This window comes from Hippopotamus amphibius, chromosome 9, assembly GCF_030028045.1.
Source record: "Hippopotamus amphibius kiboko isolate mHipAmp2 chromosome 9, mHipAmp2.hap2, whole genome shotgun sequence".
NCBI lineage: Eukaryota > Metazoa > Chordata > Mammalia > Artiodactyla > Hippopotamidae > Hippopotamus > Hippopotamus amphibius.
Window position 1 is genome coordinate 487225 of NC_080194.1, and position 25698 is coordinate 512922.

The window sequence follows — 25698 nt, forward strand, 5'->3', positions numbered from 1 at the left end:
AACCAAAACAACGGGGGAACATCCCGCGGGAGACATATTTTTGCTAAGGATGCCCCAGCGGAATGCAAGCCAGTAAACGGCTCGGTAAACGAAATGATGTGGATGTAAAGGACGGAGGGGGAAAGACAAACAGACAAACAGAAGCATAACGTGTTGACATTTTTTATATTTGGTATTTATAAGTCTTTTCTAAAAATTTTTTCAGGCCATTTTTTTCCTTAAAAAACAAATCAAGAAAGAAAAAAAAAGCAACCAACAGCCATACTCTGTACACGGATAACAAACATTAGAAATATGCATCATTCCCAAAGAGTTACAAGAAAATTACAGTTTTAGAGCTCACATCAGCACATCCGATCCACAGGTGCCCCCAAGGGATAAAAGCCACCGTATGTTGAACACGCGACTGCTACACATCGTCGGAAAACTCAAAACTTGGACTTTGGAGGCACACCAACATCCGTCACCGAGACTTGTTTAGCTCAGCAAGTGCAGTCAAGCATTTCAAAAGAAAACCAGGCTTTTTCATCCCAGATGAAAAGCAAACATGAGTCAGCTGCACCATTGGCCCCGACTCCCAGGAGTCTCCGGCTTGGTGACACCCGAATCCAGGGGTGTCAGTTATGCCCAAATCTAGCTGGTGGGTGTCACATGGCCCCAGGGGACACACCCAAATGTCATTTCACATGGGCGCCAGTCATCACGCGATCTAACTTGGCAGAAAGAACGTCCTTGCTCTTGCGAGAAGATCTCAATGGCCCAAATCCCCCAGACCGACGCATCCCGTCCTGGCTGGTTTTCTGTGTGCAACTGTCAGATACCTAAGCAGGGGCCATCACGCCATCCCCACAATTCCACTGGACTCCTCAAATTTTAGGTCGTTGTCCTGGAATGGTTGGGGGCAGGAGCTCGAAAGCACTGTCTCTTTTCTGTGACCAACGCCCAGCCTGTGTGTCCCTGGTATTTACACGTCCATCTTCCCTCTTCAACCAGTGTGCTGTGAATACCCTCACCGGCCCCGGGGGCCCGCCCGCCAGCCTCTTCAGGATGCAGAGAAGCACCGTGACCTTCGTGTGACCTGCCCATTTGGAGTCCAGACCTCTGCAGCACGAGCCTTCCTCCTAGGACTGGGAATGACGTCCGAGAGCAGCTGGTGAGGCCGCTGCCCATTTCCCGAGCTCGCCCCGGGCGGAAGGGAGGAGGATTTCTGGTTTTTGCATTTTTACACAGTATGTGTACCATTACTGTTGCTTTCATCTCTTAAAGGAATTTTTCAAGTCAAGTCCTCCCCTCTGACTTCTCCACGGCAGCAGCAGTGATGCGAGCAGGGCACATATCCACGTGGGATCTGACACCCTGGCGCCCATCACCACGGCTTCCTGACAAACTGCAGTGGGAAGGGGTGTGGCCCACAGAACTGCTGCCTGAACAGGGGTCACTGAAGAAGTTAGAGAACTCTCCAAGACCTGCATGTGAGGGGCAGACCAGCGTGAAGGCTTGCAAGTGACCACCCAAACCCAGCCTCACTCAACACCCTGGGATGGCATGGCCTCCCTGATGCAGACCTGCAGAGCCGAAGAGGAGGACCCGGCCTGGCCTGGCCAGCCCGCTCCTCGAAGGGCCTGATACTGAACGGACTGCTTTCTACCAAAGGGAGCAAAGGATTCAGCAAAAAGTGCAATTTCCATTTGGGAAGTAAGGTTCTCCCAAAACACGACCCATCACCACTTCTCCTTTATTCCTTTCAGTACCTCAAAGGGAAAGGGAGACAAAGGACGTACGGCACTCGACCCCTCTGAGCCAAATCAAGGGCTTTCCGTGTGCTTTCCCCCCTTCCTGACCCTAAAATACCCAACTGTCCAGTCAGTGATCAAAGTGCCGGTGAGCTGAGGAGCGTGGCAGGGTCAGGAGACGGGCTCCCACAGGTCCACGGGGACCAGGGCACTCGGAGAAGACCCCCTTCCCATTTTCAACAGGACACATCGTCCTGTGTTTACAGCAGGATTTATAACTGTGGGAAACGTCCACAGGACTCCAGGGACGTGGTCGTTCCTTCATAAGACCTTGTATACTTCATTGCCTACTGGAGGAGAAACTCAACACATCTTCAACATATAACCTGAGCCACAATACAAAATAAAAAGAAACAAATCCTTTCATGTTAATGCCTTGAGAAGTTTACAGATTATGTACCAATACAATAAATCCACATAGATTCTGAAATTCTCGGTTGGATACACACACCTGAAAGCCAAAACACAACAACAAAAATTAATCTACGTTTTAAAAAATCAAAGTAATTACAGCAGCAGTATAGTGAAAAGAGGTTTTAAAAATAATTACATCTTTGATACAAATTCGAATTTTGTACACCTCAATTCCAAGGAATGACTCGTTTGAAGAGTTTAATATATATATATACAGTAGATACGGGTATGTGTCACTGCAGATACAGACGAAAGCCAGCAGACTCTGAGGAAGGAGGGATTCATCCGACACCATCATCACAAGGAAGTGTTCACAGATTGCCACGCTTTTAAACACACACACACACACACACACACACACACACGGACACAGAGACACATAAAATGCCAACCTGAGTAAAACGTTACCAAAAACCTAACGCTGAGAGCATCCTGAATCACGAAGTCACATATTGCACCTTTAAATAATCCTTCTTACCAAACACAGAAATGAGGAAAAAGATCAAACAGGGACAAGAAAAGATTACGTGTCACTTAAGGGTTCCTCTGCTTCCCCCTCGACCCGCCCTCCCCCCCCCCGCAAATTCTCACGGTGATCATTTAGTTTCCACTCTCACTCAACCAACGGGCAGAAAATGTGGCCATCAGAAGTGTCTTTGGGGAAAAAGAGGAGCAAAAGGGAAGAAAGAATAGAGCACAAAACAGGGGATGGGGGGGATGGGAATCTCCTCTAACCAAATGAGAACAGGAACGGTACTGAGAGGGCTGAACCTCTGATACGAAACTACTGTTTAAATACTCCACGTAGTCCAATTACGAGATTCAATACAAAAATAGAGACATCTACTGAGTTTTGCCTGTGGAAGCATAGTCAGAAAAGGCACATGTTCAAATAGAAAACCCAGGCAGAAGAGGTACCACGTAGCCCTCCCCACACGACAATCACCACAATTGTGTAGTTTCCATCAGCTAGATTCCGAGATACAGTAGGTAAAAATAGACCTCTGATACTTAAAATATATTCAACCTAACACAATCCTGGCTTTCGCGTGTGACTCATATAAAATAGTCTTTTTAGAAAAGAATGCCTTGTAAAAGAAAAAAAAAAAAAATCATAGCTCACTTTTCCTGGTGTTCTGTCATTCTCAAGACAAAAACCAAACCAAAAGGTGAACTCATCCCACTGGCGGTCAGGATTCGCTCACCGCCCACCCACAGCCCCTGACAGCCCCGACGTCGCGCCTGTCACGTTTCACACGTGCAGCCTCACACTCTCAGATTAGTTCTAACAAAACGGAACACAGAATTAGGATATTAGACACACAAAAACAGGCCAGCCTCGGGGCATTTTCCTTTGCTGTGGGTGTGACGGTCTGCTTAACTCCAGACAGGTCTTCCTTTGGAATTTAGGCGATGTAACCATTGGTCTTTCCGAACGCGGTCACTGGTGCAAGGTTTTCATAGATTGTCATTGCAGTCGTGTTCTGGTAGATGAGATCTGCCTTTGAGTCCTTCTGGGATCTGATGATATCCAAAACACACTGATTGAGGAAAACGTACTGGTCCTGTTAGGAAAAGAAAGAGAGAAAACAAAGGAGCACCAGCCCCGGAGATTAGCATCCGAGGTTTTCTCAAACAGATCACCACCCTCCAACCCCACCCGCCCCACAGCCAGCACTCCAAGTCCACGTGGGCCAGAGGCGGAATCGGAAACCTCAGACAGCGAGGGCCTCACCACTCACGAGTCTCGACCAGAGGGGCGCCCTCCCCACGCCTCCCCTCCCCGAGGAGAAGCGCTGGGATCTCGCGGAGGGGCGAAGAGAGAATGTGGGGGAAATAACGCCCACGGACAGGGACGTCCCCGCTGGCGCAGTGGCTGAAAGTCCACCGGCCTGGGCCGGGAGGATCCCACACGCCACAGAGCCACGAAGCCTATGAGCCACAACTCTCGAGCCTGCGTGCCACAACTACTGAGCCCGTGTGCCTGGAGCCCGTGCTCTACAGCAAAAGAAGCCACCGCAGTGAGAAGCCTTCACACCACAACTAAGAGGAGCCCTTACTCGCCACAACTAGAGAGAGCCCACGCACAGCAATGAAGACCCAACGAAGCCAATCAATCAATCACTCACTCAATCAATAAATAACGCACACGTACATTCAACCACTAACAAGCCCAACAGGGTTTTTTTCACTAGGGAGGGTGTGGAGAGGGAGGAGTAAGCTGTGATTCTTGGCAGAGGGGGTGGGTTAAAGGGGAGAGATCAGGGTTGAGCTGGGGGTCCCCTTTCTGATGGGGGTGCAGAGACAGGGGTTATCGTCGGGGTAGACCTGAAGGTCCCCACGCTTCACGCAAGCACATCAGAATCTGCAGGTTTTAAGAGGCAGGAAAGCTGTATGTCCAAAGATACCTGTAATTCTGTTAGAGGGGGAAAAGAATCCCAGGGCAGTATTATATATAAAATAGGATTCAGTTTTTAAAATACACTCTGTGTGTGTGTGTGTGTGTGTGTGTGTGTGTGTGTGTGTATACATGTTGTTTGTTTGTTTTTTAACAGATGTACGTAAAGAAGCCTGTAAAGATATATGCAAACTGTAAACACTAGCTACCTCTAGGGAGTAGAATTGGGGAAGAAAAAGTAAGAGAGAAGAATGTTCTCTATATAATCCTGTACTGTTATATTTTTCGATATGAACAAATCTATGTTATTTTCAAAATATTTTTAAAAGGGACGAGAAACTTTGTAAGCAGGTGTAAGCTCTGTGTTTCTGAAAACCAGATAAAAGATTGAGAACTACAACACTATACATTAACTACAGCGGAAAGATCTCGCTCCCAGCGATCACAGGAGGTGATTTCCTCTCTTCCCCCCAACAGCACGCAGCTCACCCCAAAACACAATGTGCCCAGGCCTCTGGAACATTCCCTGCCGGCCTCAGAAACACAGCACATACTCGCAGAGTTCTAAACTGGCTCAGGGGGACAGCCTGATGCAAGATTAATACTCTGCGCTCATCCTGGTCAGGGCGCGTTCACCCCGACAGCTCTCAGGAAGGTGACTTCCCAACATGCCTGGTGAGAACATGCCTTGAATACACTGTTTATCAGGAACATTTCAGGGAAAGCCAAACCCAACAGTTTTACAAAAGTCACATCGTTATTAAGCACGCACGTTCCCAGCTGGTCACCATCCTCCCGTAGCTACGACACTTTTGAGGTTCTTTAACATGTACGAGGCGCGGTGAGGATACACTGCTGCATTAATGCTTAAAGCAGCACTGTGCTATGTTGTACCATCAGTATTTGATAATTCCTTAATTTTAAGGATAGTCAGACCTTCTTAGAAACCAAGAGTTGAAAAGACCAGTTTTATGAGTTTAAAACCCAGAAGCCCAAGTTCAGAGACTTGCTAAGCTTATGTGGTGAGTCAGTGGCAGCGAGGTGAGGAAGCCAGACCCCGGCGCGGTCTGTAGCTCCACTGCTGCTCCCAGGACCACGGTGTCACTGCATCAGGGACCGTGGGCCAGGTCGATCCCACATCGCTTTAAGGTCTTAAGAGAAATCCACCCCACAGCCAAGAGCCAGAAAGATCTGGGAGGGTGGAACAGTTTAACACAAGTATGTGACACGATGCAACCTTCTAAACACGGACGGGAAGGCGGAGCTGTCAAACACCGCCGTGGGCCTCACCTCTGTCTGCACCATTAAAGGCCTGTGCATTCGAAGGTCGTACACAATCCCGTACACGTCCACGGTGTTCTCGTTCTCTATCTGATAGATAAGACGGTCGATGGCGATGAAAGTGCCCGTCCTTCCCACCCCAGCGCTGAAAGAAAGCGGAAAGGAGCAGGTCAGCGTGGGTCACCGCTACTGTGAAGCTCCCATCTCCACACACACGCACAGCTTGCTCTCCTCCACTACCAGGCTTCAAGGGTCAGGCCCGGGACCACCCACCACGGGCTCAACGGAAACCTCAGCAAGTTGGACTGTACTAGCTCGGAAGTGGGGCCCAAGTCCTAACGTCACTTTCCGGTCAAATGCCACAGATTAAACACCTCCCTAGAGCTGCTTGAATCTCAGTCCCGTTCAAGCTGCCACTGTATCTAGGAGTTTCATCAACTTATTCCCCAGGGGCACCAAAGCCCCGCCCTCCTTCTGTCCTAACATGAATTCCTGCGGCTTCAAAGCTCATTTCTTATTGTTCTGGAGGAAAAGGCGGCAAACTTTTTCTGTTAGGGGCCGGATAGTAAGTATCTTCAGCTTTGCAGATGTTGCAAATGGACTCTTTCCGCCACTGTAGCACAGAAGTAACTACAGGCAATATGTAACCAAATGGATGTGGCTGTGTTCCAATAAAACTTTATTTACAAAAACCGGCAGCCAAACAGATTGTGGTGAGGGTTCCACAGGGGGATACGCAACTCCAAACTCATCAGGTTTTTGCATGTGGAAAAAATATTCTTGAATAAATAAAATGAACTAGAGTTACATGTTTCAACATAGCTAAACAGCAAACCAAAACACTACACAGAACAGGCTGCAGGATGATGTATACATTATAAAATCTGGTAAAAGTTTAAAGCTATATAAAACCACAGAGTTACATACATATGTAATAAAATATAAAAGCAGGCAAGGGAATGATACAGATCAACTTCAGGCCCATGTTTCACCCCCGTAAGAAGGAGAATGGGACAGGAGACTAGCAAGCAGAGACTTCAACTGTATCTGTCATGTACTATTAACAAAGGAAACATACCTGGCCTCATGCTGTGCTTTACATTGTTAGGATTCTCCACAGGTTTGGGGGTTGAAATATTTCAAAAGAAAATATTATAAATAAGAAATAAATTAAAATATATTATGATTTTTTTAAATACATGCAGGTGACCAAATCTGACCCACAGGCTGATTTGGTTTGCCAAGGCTGTTCTAAAGTTTCAAGGCTTAGGAAATAAATCCACGGTCTCTTATCCAAGCCTTTTGAATTTGTAAATACCTATTGCATTCCCTCTTAGGTTCTCTGGTGTGTTTTTTTTTCTCCAAAGTGTGCATATTTATAATTACGTTTGAAATCTGTCGCACACGGGGCACCACCTGCATACCTGCAATGCACCAGAATCGGCGACTCAGGAGGACTCTGCTTCATGTAGTCACGAACAAGATACCGGAAGTTGATGAGCAGGTCAGTGGTGTCAGGGACACCGTGGTCAGGCCAGGAGGTGAAATGGAACTGACGCAGAGGGTGACTCTCACTTGTCTGGATCTAACAGCCAAGAAAAGAGGTTAGATCCAGAGAGAAAGGCAAGCTAGATCAAGCGGTACCTGAAGGCTGAACTGCACAGCACAGCTGAAAGGCAGCTCAGCAGAAGTGGTTATGACTACAAATTGGAATTGTACGTTGGCACAACAGCTGATAAAGTGCTTGCACGCCCTGCGATGTACTCATCAAATCCTCGTGACATGCCAAGCAGGAGGGTTTATTATCCCCCTTTAAAGAAGGGGAAGCAACGTTTCTGAAAAGTGAAGCAACTTCTCTAACACTCAGCTCAGAGGCTGAAGTCTTCTCATCCTTCGATTCTGAGTTCAGAATCTTCCCTTTCCAACCCAGCCTCCTGCCAATAAGGCGCTCACCTTCGTACACCTACATCTCCTTAAAGCTTCATAAATTGCATCCCTGACCCTACCTGGGAATGTCACCGACCAAAAATGAATCTACACAAATGCAACTATGATAATCAGTGCCTTTGGGGCAAAAACTGCCTCATCATTCACGTCTTCCAAAGAATTTAATAAAGTGATAGGCAACACTGTAGGGGTTTGAGAAAGCGCGCCCCCGAAAGAACATCTATTATTTCAACTTCAGATGCACGACAGAAAGTGAAGCTCATCAAGACAGAGTTCGTTATTACACAGACTGGTTTCCTACATGGACCGAAGCACGTACCTTCAATTATCAGAGCTCCACCCGGGCTGGGCCATTCCCATCCCTGTTTCAGCTGCACTCAGTGTGCCTACACCTGGGCCCTGGGCTCACCCGTGTGCCCCTGCAGCTGGACGGCAGGCATTTTCCTCTCCTTTATGACAACTACCCTTGGAAGCTTATGTATTTTTTAAATGTTTATACATTATAAAAGCTGTACCTTCACATTATTAAAAATGTGAAAAAAAGTAAGAAAAAGGGCCGTGAGGACAGAGGGTATTGTGAAGTCTCATCACACACGAACATAACATTCACAGATTTAATTTAAAGAGAAAAACAAATACCGCATGCTAACGCATATATACAGAATCTAAAGATATGGTACTGATGAAGCCAGTGACAGGGCAAGAATAAAGATGCAGATGTAGAGAACGGACTTGAGGACATGGGGTGGGGGGCGAAGGGGAAGCTGGGACTAAGTGAGAGAGTAGCATTGACATATATACACTACCAAATGTAAAATAGATAGCTAGTGGGAAGCTGCTGCATAACACAGGGAGATCAACTCGAGGATGGGTGATGACCTAGAGGACCGGGACAGGGAGGGTGGGAAGGAGTTGCAAGAGGGAAGGGATATGGGGATATACGTGTAAATACAGCTGATTCACTTTGCTGTACAGTAGAAACTGGCACAACAGTGTAGAGCAATTATACTCCAATATAGAGCTTAAAATAAATAAATAAAAATTAAAAAATAAAGTGCTCATCCAAAGAAGGAAACCAGCCATGAGATAAGGGGGGAGAAGGGAATGTCAGATTTTCAGTATTATCTCCGCAGAAGAGCAAAGAGGCTCAGGTTAGAGGTGTCAGTCAAAGGAAACGTTCAGCCCTATCAGTTACGTCCCGTGTGTTTAAAGGGAAAATATATTCATGCATTGTGTACAAATAAAATTAATATTTTACTAAATGCCATGTGGTATCCTGGATTGGATCCCAAACTGGAAAGGGCTTTAGTGGAAAAACATGAAATTAGAATAAAGTCTGGGGTTTAGTTAATAAAAATAATAATACTAGTAATTTTTTAATGATGTGGACAATTCTATTCACAACTCCCCTCCACAAGGGTGAACCCTAAGCAGTAAAAGCAACCGAGGATAAGGCAGTCTGTTTAAAATGGGTGAAATGTACAGAAGTAAGCACGACACGCTAAGGGATTCTCAGCTACTGTGAGTGGCATTATTTATGCGGCCCACTCAGTACATGGTTAACTGCTTTGACAGCGTCTGCAGGAGAGGAACGGAAGTAAATGCTAACGGAGGCCAGAGCCTTTCAGACACAGCAATCCGGAAAGAGTTCATACGCTACAACAGCACAGTAAGAAATGACTTATGAAGTCTTCAAGGACATTTCTCATAAACTAGAGACCCGCCCGCCAACCCGTCATAAAATGCAAAGCTACTAAATCTACTTCCAGGCTTTTCTTTTATGCACTATTCACAACGCACACAGAATTTTGTCTCCTAGTGCATTTCACTCAATTACACTCCAACTCCTCCTGGTAATCACGCAGGCACCACAGCCATCATTTCTAACAGCTGAGGAACGATACGGTGACTAGATACCCTCTGGTTTCATTCTCTGTTCTCCGAAAGCTAGATATTTGCATGGTTTCCAAAGTTTCCCCCCATGATAAATAATGCTCAGATTTATCTTCATGAATAATAAGGCTTCTCCTATGTTTCAGATTACTTCTTTAGGTCAGAGTCTCAAAGGTGGAACCACCAGATCGAAGGGGGATGAGTATTTTCATGCCTTCGATATAAACTGCAGAGGCTCATGTCAACTTACGTGGCCATCAAGAGACATCAGGGCTGCTCACGGCACTGATCTGTTTCTAAACATTCTTAAAAAAATTAAAAAAGACTTCTGCAAAGTCATACACTGACTTCTTAAAATGCCTATACAATTGAATTGCGTTTGTTTTCATAACTTTTGGGGGGAAGACAGGCCATGTGTATACGTCCTGGAATCCTATTCATGTCACTGTCATCGTAAACTACTCCAACAGCAAATGGCCACTCCTGATGCCGTATTTCCAACCAGATAATGCAAAAGGGCCTTGATGGGTAACAAAAACTCTATGAGCAGGTCACCTGGAAGTGGAAGGAAAGGAGTTACAGATGCTGAGCCATGCGCTTAAGATGCACTGTATTTAAGAACAACTTAGGAAATTCTCCTTAAGAAAGCAAAGCCAAAGGGTCGCCTTAGGGTACATGCAGATATGGGCTGTTTTATTCTGTAAAGAAAAAAGCAAAAATGTTTTTCTGCTGTATAAAAGAAATTGGTTAACACCAATCTAAAACGTTATCGCCTCAAGATTAATATATGTTAATGTGATGTGAGACCCATCCACCCTGACCTCTTACTTACATTTTTCACTGTGAAGTCTCTGATGGTCCATTCTGGTAGAACAATTTCTGATGTCATTGCCACAGTTACATCCCCGTAGTCCTGAGCCTGCTTGGAGGGCCAGTACGCCTCACATTTGGTCTAGAATAAAACATGTGTTTATACAAAGACTCCGATCACACCGTCTGCCATCCCTGAAGCCTCACAAGGAGACTAAATATTGGGGTCGGAACCCATCCCTTAGGTGGGCTCTGTCTGACCCTTGGGCTTTGCTTTTTAATGTACAATTCCTGCCAACTTTTTTTAATTTGAGCGTCTTCCCATAAAAATCCAGATTTCTGGCTTCTCTTGAAAATCAGACGATCTGGCCAACACGGGGCCCCCGTTTCTGCACGAAAACCAACTGACAGCTATAAGCAGCAGCTGCTCCTTCACAGGCGACACCACGGCCCCCGCCCAGCGCCCCCGGCCCCACAGCAGCCACCCCACTAGCTGTTCACGGAACTGAGCTCCCCCGACCGACCCGTGACCCTAAGCAGCAGAAGAAATGAGAGCGTCTCCCAGCACCTCTAGAGACACACGAACGGCAGTACAAACACGGACACCAAGAAAGAGAACCCGATTACATCATTGGGGGGAGGGCGTCTTTGATTTTTATGACGTCAATGGGCAGATGTGAACAGAAATAAAAATCAGGAAACAACTACTCTCTGCGAATATCTGAATCCCTGTTTAGTAACAGACTTAAAACACACACACAGACACACACACACACACACACACACACACACACACACACACTCTCTCCCTAAACTTTCCGAAGTGTGCTCTCCTGCACATGATTTCCAACCCTGACTGATCTCCGACTCACCTCAGAGGTTTGTTTTGTTTTAAAAACAGATACCTGCTTCCCACCTCCAGAGATACTGACTCTAGCCTGGGGACCTGTATTTTTTTTTTTGAAGATCCCGGCTTCTGGACCACTGCTCTGAGAAAGAACACAGGAGTGGGACACGCGCTGACATGGAGTTTTTCCCCTGGTTGGTCTCTTACTGGCTGGATTTATGTTGCTACCTTGTGGGCAAGTTCTTAAACTTTAAGCTTCAGCTTCCCCATCTATAAAATAATAACACCTCACAGGGTTGTTACAGGAGAAAACAACACATATGGAGAACCTAGTGCAGAAAATACACTGGCTGGCTTCCCCCTTCACCCAGAGTCAGTAAGACGTAGAGGAACAAGGGCCCATCCAAGTTCGTCTTCTTGTTCTCCATTAACTTAAGAGTGTCGTTTTCATTTATATAACAGATATTTAGGAGACTTCCAAGTGTCAGGCCCTGGGCTCTAGAGCACCATGAAGTTTATTTACATTCCTAAGCAATGGCCTTTCGTTTGCATAATAATCTGTTCTAATGCGAGAAGCAGGTACAGAACCCAACCTTCGGAGTCACAAATAACGTGAAGATGGGAAGCACGTCTGCGGCGCTTTGTTCCCTTCCCCTGCTCTGTCCCCAGCCCCCAGCGCAGGACCTCACACAGAGCTGGGGCTGGATAAACGCCTGCGGAATTAACGTGAAAGAAAAGAGCACTGAAAGAAACGCCGCCCGCCGGGTTTCCACGATTACCGGGACTGCGCGAGCCCCCTGGAGCGGCAGAGCAGAGGCACCGGGAACTGCCAGAAAGGCAGCTCTGGGGTCCACCACAGACCCTCTGAATTAGAAACTCTGGAGGCAGGACCACCGCCAGGTGACTCTGATGCAGTTTAAGTTTCAGAACCACTGGCGTAGGGACTTGACTCCTCGGGACCTCCCTGGCGGTCAGCGGTTAAGCCTCCATCCTTCCAATGCAGGGGGCGCGGGTTCGATCCCTGGTTGGGGAACGAGCACTGCCCAGAAAGAGGGGGGACTCGACGTCTATCCTGTTCTTCAAGAAGCTACATGAAAAGATTCACAGAGCCCGTTAGGTCCTATTCCTCAGGCACAGAGGACTGCTGAATGTAGCCCATGTTTTCTCAGTCCTCCTTGGTCCATTTATGGCGACATGGGATTTTATTCCTCGAAGAAATCTTGTCTTTGATGGAAGTGGCCAGGGCGATTCCAGGCCATCTGAAGGGAAAGGGAACTGCTGAGACTTCTCTGGGCATATGTCAGAAATGTTGCATAAAGAAAGGGTCCCAAAGCTAAAGACTAAGTTTGAAAATCACTGAGTTGGTGAAGGGGGTCCTCTCCCAGGTGCAGCTGGCTGCTCGGAGACAGGACGGGCTTGCCCTCACTCACAGAGCTGCTGGAGGCCGGGCCGCGCCAGTGCCTCCACTGTGCTCCCCACCCCTGCCGTGCACGGATACGCCAGCAGCAGTGACTGAATGAAGAGAGCATACCACCCTGTCCACAAAAAACGTAATAATAACATAGATTTTTTTAAGCATTTTTTTAAACTTTTAGAGGAAAAAAAGACAAACATTTCTAAGAATAGACGTGCTAATGTTTGGGGGAGTGTTTTTTTTTTTTTAAAAAGACAAATGGTTTTTAAGATCTCCTCCCACCACGGTAAATATGAAAGAATGAACTGAACTGAATCATGATAAAAATAAGACACTTACCCTTCCCTGTTCCACACATTTGGTCAACATGACAATGGCATAGACATTTTTCTCCCAAACCATACGCCAAAAATCTTTCAACGTGTTGGGTAAAGGTCCTTGTGTGGCAATAAAATCCTTCTTGGAAAGGTAGCCCTGAAAACAGAAAGCAGCACATATGGGACCTCAAAGAGCCAGCGGAGCTCCGAGGACCCCTAACAACCGGCCAGCGTGAGCCCCACTCCCCACTTACGGGCATGTAGTTGGCATTGATGTAGTCGTCAGCTGAATGGGTCTGGACCGAAAGTTTCACACGGGAAATATCGTCTGTGACATTCAAAGGAAAAGGTTCCACGTTAGAATATGGAAGAGGACGTGCCACACGCAAAGAGAGGGAAGAGTGCAGGACGGCAACAGAGGGCCTCCACCACACCCTGGAGCTGCACAGCCTGGCATTTTACATCCACGACCTTATTTCATTCCCACCGTCACCAGAAGTTACGTGATCACCTGGGCGGAGCTAGGAAGTGGCAAAGCCAGGGTGTGAACCCGGGCAGCCTGGCCCCAGGTCCCAAGCTCTGAACCACCCCAGACTCCCTTCTCACATGACACCAACTATAAGCCATCCGCGGGTGTGTACCATGAGCGGGGAAGGCCCTTCATAGGCATTTATTCCTCATAACCACCCTACAAGCTTCTGTGCCCATTTTACAGATGAGGAAACTGAGGGTCAGAGAGATTGACTTTTTCCAAGCACTTTCATCTGGTGAATGTCAGTCAGAATTCAAATCCAGTGCCCTTTCCACTACAGCAGCGTAGATACTCAGTTAAGCCTTTCACACGTTCTCTATTATCATTAAAAAGTGGTTATAAAAAGACATTCCCAAATGCAAGAGTAAACTGAACGTATGAGACTATTATAAGTGGTATATGTAGAATCTAAAATATGACACAAATGAACTTATCTACAAAACAGAAACAGACTCACAGGCACAGAAAACAAACTTACGGTTATCAAAGGGGAGAGAGGGTGGCGGGGATAAACTAGGAGTCTGGGATCGGGAGACACAAACTACTACAGATCAACTAGATGCACAACAAGGCCCTGCTGTGCAGCACCCTTACACGGAACCATAGTCAACAGCTTGTAATAAACCAGAATGGAAAAGAATATGAAAAAATATATGTATGCATATAACCCATACAGAGTATATATATATAATACAGAATCACTCTGCTGTGCAGCAATGAGCACGACATTGTACATCAACTGCACGTCAATATTTTTTAAAAGACTATTAGAAGTGGAAGGATGCAGAACATAACACTCTCATGTTTTCTATATATTGTCATCTCAAAAACACACACGAAACTGTCTAACTCCAGAAATGAAATAACATCCGTAAAATTCCAGCCATGAGGCTGCGCCACCAGCGGCCGTGCTTACGTCTCCCTGTCTCTCATGCTCCACTAGCTCACCCTCCCCTGGACAAAATAACAATCCTAAACCCAGTTACCAACGTGAGTTTCAGCCTAAAATCTTCCCAATAAAACAACATCCAAACTCTGGACCTGAAACTCTCCACAGACGGTCCCGGGAACCCTCCAAGGGCAGAGCTGAGGGGCTCCCGCCAGCCCAGTGTTAGAAGCATTTCTCAGAACGTGCATGAGTCGGTGTCAGCACCAGGCGGGCCGCGGAGGAAGAGAAAGGAGGCAGAAGCTAGAAAACCCTGAATCCAAACGGAAGTGGACGCTTCAGGCCAGGAAAGAAGAACACAGCTTCAAGTAAAAAGGACAATGTCTCTAAACGCCCTGATGTAAAAATTACCAGTAAAGCAATAAATTTCAGCTAAATCAGAACACAGCTACGATCTACTGACACTTCTTTCTGTGCCCTAATTCCCACCCGAGAGGGAGACCACAAAGACCTTTCTACGGAGATGGGTTTACATTTCCTCTTAATGGGTGATAAACAATTCTCATTTTAAACTCGATGTGGGAATTCCCTGGTGGTCCAGTGGTTAGGACTCTGTGCTCTCACTGCTGAGAGCCCAGAGTCAATCCCTGGTCAGGGAACTAAGATCCCACCAGCTGCACGGCATGGCCAGAAAAAAAAATAAACTCAGTGTGTGGTTATCCCTGTCAGGCTGCAGACACTGTTAATTCTCAAAAACAGCAGCAAATCCAAACAGAATTCATCCTTCGCCGTGGAATGTACTCGGTCAACCAGAGACGCCTCTGGACAAGCTGAAAGCATCACCCCCTGCCCGTCCTCTTCCTGCTCCCTTTCGTTCCAGAACCACGCAAGTGGACATCAAGGCGCTACGGGAATAAAGGCGCTCACAGCACAGGCTGCGGCCCGTGCCCTGAATGAAACCGACAGGCCCCGGCCAAGCCTGGTCCCGCCCTGACCGCCGGTGGGACTGAACCAGCCGCTCAGCCGCTCTGGGCCTCATTTTCCTCATCTGCAAAGCGCGTATCCTACTGCCTGTTTCCTGAGACCATCGTGAGGACTGAACTCAATGACATCCGCCTCAGCACCGTGCTAAGCGCCCAGCAGGTGACTAGGGAATGGCTGTGCATGTAGCTAGTTAGCTTCCGGGTTCTCCTCCCCTTTGCTGCTGGAGAAGTGATGCCAGAGATGGGAGGAAAGGGAAAACGACGTGGGAAAAAACAACTTACAGGGCAGAACATTGTTATAGCGATTCTTTCCTCTGTTCTCGGCCAGTTCAGCGGCATACTTGGGTAGACTAATTCCAACAAGCTTCAGATCCTGAAAGCAGAACATATGAGCTGTTCATTCACTCCCGTTCAAATGCTATTTACACTGTGCAGAGAGCACGACAGAACAAAGTGGGAATGCACAGGTGTCACGGGTAACAATGCGTCCCTCAAACAGATACGCGGACGCTCTAACCCCCGGTTCCTGTGAATGCAATTTGATTTGAAATTATAGCTTTTGCTAGATGTAATCAAGATAAGATGAGGTCCTACTGCAGTAGGGCTGGGCCCTTAATCTAATATCACTGGTGTCTTTGTAAGAGGAGAAAAGACACTGAGACACAGACACGCAAAGGAGACACGCGAAGATGCAGGTTATGTAGCCACAAGTCAAGAATTCCTGGGGCTTCCAGAAGCTGGATGAAGCAAGGAGGGACACCCCGAGAGGTTTTGGAGGGGCCGCCGGGGGACATGCAAGAGCTTCTCTCTCCCCTCGAAGAGGGCCACCTCGTACCCAAAGCGTCACCATAAAACAAACAGGCAGTTTTCAAACTTTCAGGAAAAACATAAAGGAATTAAAAACACATTTATAGCCACGTACTTCATATTCCTCTGCAAATCCACAGTTGGAGTCAGCTTGCTGTTTCTTAAAGTAGGCCTCGAAATTCTCCACTTTGATTAACTTGGTCCTAGGAAAACCAAACAGGATTTTTTGCATTTAACCACGTTCACACTCAAAATAGAAAAATACAAGTTATTTTTTTAAAAAGCAGAGAGTCCACTCACTTTTTAGGTCTTCATCATAGGAAGGAAAGAAAAAAAAACAAGCAGTTAGGAAAAAATGACTCAACCATGACTCTGGAGATGACAGAAAACATCTTCCCAAAAAAAGAACACCTATAGCATGATGCGGGGGGGACGGGGGAGGGAGTCACGATAATGTTATTTACAAAATACTGCAACGTGAGCCAGGAGATCTGACGTCTGGACCCTGTTATACAACTGGCTGGCTTTGTGACTCTGAGCACGTTCTCTCCTCCCAGATCTTGATTACCATTTTTTAAATCAAAAAATATATATGTATTGGTAGAACAGGACACGCAGTGTTCTATCTGCCACAGCAGAACACGGCAAGGAAGCTGGCTTCAGGAGACCCGTCAACACAGGCTCCTTGCAGAATAACAAGGCTGATAAGAACTTCTGGAAGATCAGGTGCAAACGCACCAATCAGGAAAAGTGGCAGCAGTGATGAGGAAATTGAAACTTCCATACTTGTAACTGCTTCCTCTCCTCTATCTTGCAAAGGCCTGCTCGCCACTCTCAGTGACACAGTAAAATGAATGACTAAGCGTGATCAGATAAAGGAAGACTGTCTCGCTCTCAGGCACCCACCCCAAGCCTTTGTTGGAGACCCTTTGCACACAGACTTGTTACGTGACCATTACCTTCAACCCACAACCAATGTGAGAATGCAAATTGGGACCTTCGTCCTGATGGGAATGGAATGTCCGGCTCCTACAAGTTCCTGTCAGGACCCCCTACCATGTGTGTAACCCCTGGCAACTGCCGCGCTCTGTAACTGCCCCGTGACCTAGAGTAATTTGCAGCCAATCAGTTTGTACAATGATAGCTGTATGTTTTAACCTATATAAGGAGAAGACTCCCCTGAAACGGGGCCCCAGAATTTTGGAGCGTTCGCTCGTCTGGGTCCACTGGCTCCATAAACCTGAGTTCTCCAACGCTCCGAGGGTTGTGCTTGGTTTCTCGTGGGATCAGTTTTTTTCTGCAACAGCAGCTTCCACCAAAAAGGAAAAAAAATCTCAAAATAGTCCCTGAACAGACTAGGGGATTAAACGTCTCAAGGCTCATAACTCCAGACACTTACTTAATTTGAGAAAAGGACACATCGTTGTTCTTTGCATCTTTCCTGTTTTGAAAGAAAAAAAGACCGATCAGATCGAAACAGCGTAATTCTGTGCTTTGCCCTCTTCGTGCATCCACAAAATGCCTCCTCCCTGGGCTTTAGTGCATCCGTTACATCCCGCTCACGAAAACGAAGCTTAACGGTCTCAGCAGCAAGTGCTGAGTACAAGCCTGTGAAGCTACTCGCTTTTACAGCCCCTAAAAGTACCGAAGAATCTTAGTCCAGCAACTTGCAGGGGTCTCTCTGGGTCCACGCGCACCCGCAGCGTCACCCGAGTGCAGAGCCACACGCGTTGTTTAGGGCTCTGGTGTCTGTTGTTTGGTTTTCTGTTTGTTCTTTTGTTTTTGTTCTGAAACAGCCTTTCTGATAAAGCCAAAATAATAAACCAGAAAATACATCCAGTGCTGGCAAGGTGGTAGGGCACCCAGCATTCTCCTGTGTTGCTGGCTAAGCCCCATGTCGGTGTTTTAAAAAAAAAAAAACAAAACAAAAAAGAAAACCTTCTGGAAGGCCATTTCACAGCACACATCAACACTGAAAACATGCACACCCACGGACCCAGCAACTGCCCAGCGTGGAATTTAGCCTAAGGGAACAGGCATGAATGTGCCCAGATTTCCACACAAAGATAAGTAATTATGGAAGAAGAAAAAACAAACAAAAAAAACACCTGAGAACATCAGGAAATGGGTTGAATAGTTTGCTGAACACTCAGCAGCCACTTAAAATGAGAGGACGGGAGGCGGCCCCGATGCCCTGTGCACAGAGCAGGCCCAGAAACAGCAAGCACAAGGCCATGTCTGTGTCTGCGTGTGTGTCTGCGCGTGTGTCTGCGCGTGTTTCGTGATCACGTCAACCGCAAGAGCCGTTTCACATGGGTGTGATTATGAATTATTTCCTTTCTGTGCTCTTTTTTTGTTTCTTGTTGCTCTTTACATTTTTTGCCATAAGTATGTATAACTTTAATTTTAACAAGAAACAATAAAGCTGTGTTGGGCCCCTCCCTCGCACAAAAATCAGAATCTAATGCAAAAAGCTGGAACACAGGCCTTGCCTGTCCACCCGCAAGGGCAAGGCCGTGGCAGCAGACCAGGTGAAGGACGCATTAGAAACCCTGGGCCAGGATGACACCCTGGCTGGCAGCCCCCGATGACAGCAAATAAAGCCCAGCTGACACACAGGCGTCACCCCTGCACGGTCAGGCCGTGCAGGGAGGGTGTGCGATGAAAGGCAAAGACCATGTTCAAGTCTGTTTCCACATCTCCTACCCTCAGCTTCCGCATCCTCGCAACGGGGCTTATGAGGCCTGCCTCACAGAGCCTCGTGCACGAGAGAATTCAGGGAAAGCACCGTCCAGGCACACAGAGAGTGCTCAAGACAGGGTTGCTATTTTTACTATTTACCCCAAAGAGTAACTGTACAGGTAAAATAATAATAGCATACAAGGTATAAGACACTGTCGATGCGCTTTTTTTGTGTTCAGTGCTCCTCAGCATTAAACGAGTTAGGCACTGTTATCATCCCCAAATCACAGCTTATCCAGGACGTTAAAGCCACGCTTCCTAACCGCCAGTCAGACGGAGCGCGTGTTCAAACTTGGCTGACGCTAAAACGCCGTCTCTTAACGTTCCGGTTTGTGAACTAGAACGCCCGTTTGAAGGCAGCCCCCTCTGCTGCAGTGTTTACCTTGACCTGATGCTTTAAAACCCTCCAGCTCACGGGGACTCCCCTGGCGGTGCAGTGGTTAAGACGCCACGCTCCCAGTGCAGGGGCCCGGGTTCTATCCCACATGCCTGCCGCAACTAAGGATCCTGCCTGCTGCATCTAAGGATCCTGCCCACCGCAACTAAGGATCCTGCCCGCCACAACTAAGGATCCTGCCTGCCGCAACTAAGACCTGGCGCAACCAAATATATATATATATATATATTTTTTTTAATGCTAAAAAAATTAATCAAAAATAAATAAACAAAATAAAATAAAATGAAACCCTCCAGCTCAGAGACTAAGATGAAATAAGCCTGGCCAGATGGTGAAGACTCTGGACAACGGGGACCTGGGGCTCATTACAGGCTCCCTTCCACCCATGTGAATGTCTTATTATCCACAACAAAAAGCTCCCTTTAAAATTAGGACACTATTGTTAACGTAAGCAACAGTCACCTTTTCTTCCTCCAGAAGATGAAGCCTCCCACAGCCACGATAACCAAGGCACCAAAGATACATCCGAAAACTGCTCCACAGATGACACCTGGGAAAGTCCAAATGGGAGGCGCGTCAAGAGGTGTCACAAACAAGTGGAGAGCATCACACTAAGGGCAGTGAGTCCGAAAGAGGAAGACATGCCGCATGACAGCACGTTGATGTGGAATCGAAAATAAGACAGAAGCAAACCCATCTGCGAAACAGAACCAGGCTCACGGACACGGAAGACAGGCCTGTGGTTGCCAAGGGGGAGGCAGAGTGGGGGAGGGAAGGAAGGGGAGTTTGGGATTAGCAGATGCAAACTATTACACACAGGATGGATAAACGAGGATATTCAACTTCCTGGGATAAACCACAACGGAAAAGAATATGAAAAAGAATATATATATATGCATAACAATCACTTCGCTGCACACCAGAAAGTGACACAACATTGTAAATCAACTATGCTTCAACAAAATTTTTAAAAAATAAAATAAAAAGTGAGTTGGACAAGATGACCTCCATGGCTCCTTCTGCTGCTAACATTCAAGGGATCCAGGCACTAAAAGTCACAGGCGTGTCTGGGACACGGGCACACACATGCCTACAGTGAGAAAAGAGGACCAGACAGCGCCTGCAGACGGGAAGCGTGACCGGCATTCGGAGAAGGGAGTGTGGCGGGCAGGGGCTGCGGGGTCCTCAGAGGAGGAAGCGAGCCGGGTCCTGATGGCCAAGTGACGTCTCAGCGTCTGAGAGGCGCGCCCAGGCTCTCCAACCCCCCGGGGGCCCCAGCGAGGCACGCAGACACCCATCCTTCTGTGGATGCCGGAAGTAAAAACGCAGGGCGCTGCAAACAGCACCGATGCTCCTCTACCTGGATCCTGGGGCAAGAAGACGGCCTCTGAGTAGCGACTGAAGGACACGTAGCTCTCGGCCCCGTCTATGAGCCCACCGCTGCGAGGCTTGAAGGTGATATTGGTGAAGCCAGCCACAGAAGCCCTGTGGGATGACAGGAGGGAAAAGAGGAGGCTGACCCCCCAGGCACACACACATCTGCACTCAGAGGCCCAGCCCCCCGAGGGCAGGACGCGCCAGGCATTACCGATAGGAGCCCAGAGGTTCCAGCTTCCCGTTGTAGTAGCCGTGCGTGGTGGACTCGTTCCCAACAGTGACCTCGTATTTCAAGACTTCGGACAAGCCCTGAGAACGTCTCTTTTCTTCTGTTGTTATGAGGTATGTCACATAAGTATCCGAGGCCCCCTTTTTGAAATCTTCATACGTGTATCTCAAAACATCTGCCGACGGGTAAACCGCTGAGCACGGCACACAGAAGGAAAGGCGTAAGAAAGTGACTGCAGACGGACGTCTCCCGCATTTCCAAATAACGGCCTTGGCACTGGGTGACGGCGGGGACAGCTGCCATCTCTCAGGCACGCTCGCTCTGCCAGGTTTTCCCCATGTGAGGTTCTAAGGGCCTCATTTACATGAACTCATTTAATCCCCACAATAATCTCATCACGTAGGCTTACCACCCCCATTTTACAGATGGGAAAACGGAGGCACAGAAAGCTAACACGGCCTGGGCCCAAAGCCGCACGGCCTACGTGGTAGAGTCGAGTTTCTAACCCAGACCACGTAAGGTGGAGGGTGTGATCTCATCCATTAGAGGCTGGGACCGGTCAAGCGGGTCATTTATCGTCTGCCCGGTCAGCACAGGTCTGAGCTTGGCATCTGCTGAAAACCTTGACAGCAAAAAGACTAGGTGTTTGAAACAAACCCAAAACAAAAGAAAGAAAGAGAGAAAGATCTCAAAGTCTCTTTTTGAAATTTAGACGCAGGTTTACGACACCAGTGAACCCCTTGTCTTCACAGATGTCTGCAGCCCTGACAGTGTGTCTGATCTCTGTCTTCCTCGGGGAGACGAGGGCAGCATCGCAGGCTGCGAGACTGGACGGGGCAGTACTGCATTACTCTCAGTCAGTTTAAAGAATCACCAAAAGCAGCAAAACTTGTCTTTTTTTTTTTTTGGCCGCATGGCTTGAGGGATCTTATTTCCCCGACCAGGGGTTGAACCCGGGCCCATGGCACTGAAAGCACTGAGGCCTAACCACTGGACCGCCAGGGAATTTCCAAAACTCAGCACTTTAAACCCAGGCCTTCGGCAAAGCACCCACGCACAGCAAACAAAGACACCCTCAAATCATTCCCTTCTTACTTCCAAGGAATGTGATGGAGCCCTTTAAGGAAAAGCAGCATTGAAGCCACCTCCTCTCTCAGCTATGAGGATGCTCTTTTCAAGTTCCCACTACAAATGCAAATCTCTTTGTTTTCTTCCAAGAGAAAGTCACCCTTTGAGAATAACGTGTGTGTGTGTGTGTGTGTGTGTGTGTGTGTGTGTGTGTGTGTGTGTGTGTGTGTGACAAAGTTGGTTAAAACTAATATCCTGGTGCTGCAAAAGAGATGAAAACCCAAGGTCAGAGCGAAGCACGTCGTGGCCACAGGCCAACGCCAGCCGGCCACCCAAAAGCGGCGGGAGCTCCCGGAAGAGCCACCCTGGCTGCTTGCGCGCTGCGGCCGGGTGCGGGGCAGGGCTGCGGCCGCAGGGCCGGCGGGGCTCCCTCCCCAGGCAAAGGCTGGCGCCCGCCCAGCCCGCGGGGCGCCTGCTTACCGTTCCCGGTGGTGAGGAGGAGCGCGTAGGCTGTGATGGGGCCGTGGCTGGCTTCAAACCCGCCGAACGTGACCTTCACCGAATTGTGACTCACCGACGTGACGTTGGGGGGTCCGTCCGGAGAGGGGGGGTCTGAAACGGAACAGAGCACAGCGCGATGCCCCCAACACGGAAAACCGCAGAAGGAGCGACGCCAGGGAGCAGCGGGTGTGCCGCCGCGCAAGCCCGGAGGCCAAGGGCAGGGAAGGGACGCGGTGGCGAGAGAGGCGGCCGCCGGCCTCGCTGACGGCACCCCCTTCAGGGGCTCCAGCCTCGTCCCCAGGGTGGCCTTGTTTGTAGAAGATAACCTGCCTTTTCTGTCGTCCCCCAGTCCCTCCCGCCCCAGAAAGGCCAGCTTCCTCATCCTGAGAAGGAGGAGAGGAGACAGAGACTGTGTGGGGACGTGGGGGCGGCACAGACATCCGCCGCCACGTGGACGTGGCCCCAGGACGGGTCGGTCAGAGAACAACGACGGAGCAGGTACCCAGAGGCAAGCAGAGATGCGTGGAGAGGACACACCTGCTCCTGCGACCTGGCTGCATCCCTGCCCTGTGCCCTCCACACCAACATCTTCATTTTTGCTGAGGTTGGCTTAACACTCCACCTAGAGGAACCCGAGGGACCCTCTTCCAGGAAACCAGAAAAGCCTCCCCGGGAACATTCCGTGGGTGGCCTTTCTGATCCCGTGCCTCTCCTTCCCGAGCTAAGCTTGTGAAGCCACTCTCTGAATTAACACAAAAGGAAGGGAAAGCTGAATTAAAGATGATCCCTCTCTACACATTCTCTCTACCTGAGTTTGTCTCCCACATACAATTTGTGTGTTTTTATTATAATAAAGATTCAGGGAGACTGAGAAAACTGAACTCAAAAAAAAAAAATACAACACAATTGTCCAAATGTACTGTCCAGTATGACAGCCTCTAACCACACGTAGCCACTGAACACTTGAGAGGTGATTCGTCCAAGTTTGGACGTAAAATATCTCATTAATAACTTACTCTATGCAAATTACATGAAATAACATTTTTAATATACTGAGCTAAATAAAATGTGATCAAAACTCATTTCAGCGGCTCCTTTTTACAGTTTCTTACTGTGACTCCTGGAGAATTTCTTATTATACGGGAGGCTCACGTGGTTTTCTACTGGAAGGCACGGCTCCAAGCCATCCTCCGGCAACCTCTCTAGCAGCCGACAGGGGTGGCCACCTGGAGGTGCCGCCCGCGTCTCCGTGCCCACTGCCTCCACAGACACCACTGACACCGGCTCCCACGCTGCCCTCAGCTCTGCGCCTCTCAGCTGGCCAGCGAGGAGCCCCCGCTCCCTGCCCCAAGTCAGCTCACCCTCCTCCCAGCCTGGAAATCCCTCCCTTCCCACTGCTCCTCTCTGTCCTACAGTCGAGGGCCCGCCTGCCTCGCTCAGCACAGTGGCCCTGACCCCGGGCACACAGTAAGCAAGCCACAGACAGAGGCTGCAAGACCACGGCTCCGACTCGCCCCGATTCACCCCCGCCACCGCCACGTCCTACCTCGCTCAGACAAAATGCAGCTCTGCCTCTATGTTCAATTAAAAAAGTGTTAAATTTGTACATTTAAAAAGCATGCTAAATTTATACATAAAAATTCATCTGAGGAAAGGGAGCTACGGATTAGAAAGTGAGGGAATCACTGGCCTAAACGCTAAGTGGTCGTTACCTAACCCGACCACACACCGCTCAGCTTCAGAAGCAACGGACTCTGACAAGCTCCTTCCCTTCACGAGGCACTGTGCTCAGCCCTGGAGATACCAGACCAGACATGGCTCGTGTTCCTCAGTAGCGTACCCACTGAGATGACTTCACAAAACAGAGAACTACAAAAAAGTACCCAACAAGGTCCACTGTTTCTATCACACTCTAGAGTGCTGCAGAAACACAAAAGAGTGGGACCCCGGGCCATCCTATATAGCTGTGTACCACACAACTCCAAGGAATCCCATGTGTACAGTAGACTATATGAATGGTGTCCCATGGAACTGTGCAGTGCACAACTTGAACAGCCATACATGGCAGCTCTGAAGTGATCTTCCACATACACTACCTCATCTAGTTCATATAACAGTCCAGGAAGGTAGGTATTATTTCCCCTTTTTAAAAACTAAGAAAAACGAGATTCAGAGAGGTTAAGAGCTTCTCTGAGATCACACAGCTAGTAAAAGGAAGACTTTAGAATCAAACCCAGGTCTGCCTAAGTCCAAGGCTTTGTCAATAGAATTCCTCAACCACTTTTCAAGTCAGTGTCCCTGAAGAAAGAAGCCTTTGCTTCTTACTATTTCAACCACTAATTCTTTAGAAATTGGCTGAAAACATTCTGATACACTAAAGGAAGTATTATACCCAGGAGCCAAAAAGCACAAAGCAAAACCAACTCAAACCAGGTTGACCTAAGACATAATTTTGGCAGAGATACAGCGAGCAAAAGACAGATGAAACGGAAAAAAGAATGAATGTAACAAAACAGAAACAGACATAGATAAAGAAAACAAACTGGTGGTTAGCAGTGGGGAAAGGAGCGGGGAGGGGCAAGACAGGGCAGGGGATTCAGAGGTACAAACCGCTATGTATGAAATAGGTAAGTGACAAGGACACACTGTACAGCACAGGGGATACAGCCAACATGGCACAATAATGGTAAATGCAGTATAATCGATAAAATCATGCATCACTGTGTTGTGCACCTGAAACTAATATTGTAAATCAACCACATCTCAATTTTTAAAAAAAAGCAAAGAAGCAATTTTTTCCAAGTTGAAAAAAAATGGTGGCCATGAAAAGATTACCTAGGAGGATCTCTTGTCAGTGAATCCATTTCCCAACATAGCTGGGAAGTCTCTTAACACGGATTCTAGGGAAATATGAATCTTGACTGAATATCTCTCTGATAATAGTTAAAAAAAAGTATTGTTGGGAGTTCCCTGGTGGCCTAATGGTTAGGATTCCGGGCTTTCACTGCCATGTCCCAGGTTCAATCGGGAGACGGAGGTCCCACAAGCCACGCAGCACGGCC

At 48.0% G+C, this 25698-nt stretch overlaps 1 protein-coding gene across 1 annotated transcript in view; it reads right to left on the minus strand.

The window, feature by feature from the left end:
- Window positions 1-2776: 2776 nt before the first annotated feature.
- Window positions 2777-25698, minus strand: part of PTPRJ (protein tyrosine phosphatase receptor type J) — a 46560-nt gene continuing 23638 nt past the window's right edge. Inside the window, exons 10-23 of the mRNA XM_057749761.1 lie at window positions 22616-22747; window positions 21050-21260; window positions 20822-20946; window positions 19924-20011; window positions 17722-17763; window positions 16623-16631; window positions 16438-16525; window positions 15798-15888; window positions 13369-13442; window positions 13137-13271; window positions 10559-10678; window positions 7311-7471; window positions 5896-6031; window positions 2777-3772 (exon numbers count right to left, since the gene is read on the minus strand). Coding sequence (XP_057605744.1) covers window positions 3614-3772; window positions 5896-6031; window positions 7311-7471; window positions 10559-10678; window positions 13137-13271; window positions 13369-13442; window positions 15798-15888; window positions 16438-16525; window positions 16623-16631; window positions 17722-17763; window positions 19924-20011; window positions 20822-20946; window positions 21050-21260; window positions 22616-22747 — 1571 coding nt within the window. The 3' untranslated portion in view covers window positions 2777-3613. The remainder of the gene's footprint in view (window positions 3773-5895; window positions 6032-7310; window positions 7472-10558; window positions 10679-13136; window positions 13272-13368; window positions 13443-15797; window positions 15889-16437; window positions 16526-16622; window positions 16632-17721; window positions 17764-19923; window positions 20012-20821; window positions 20947-21049; window positions 21261-22615; window positions 22748-25698) is intronic.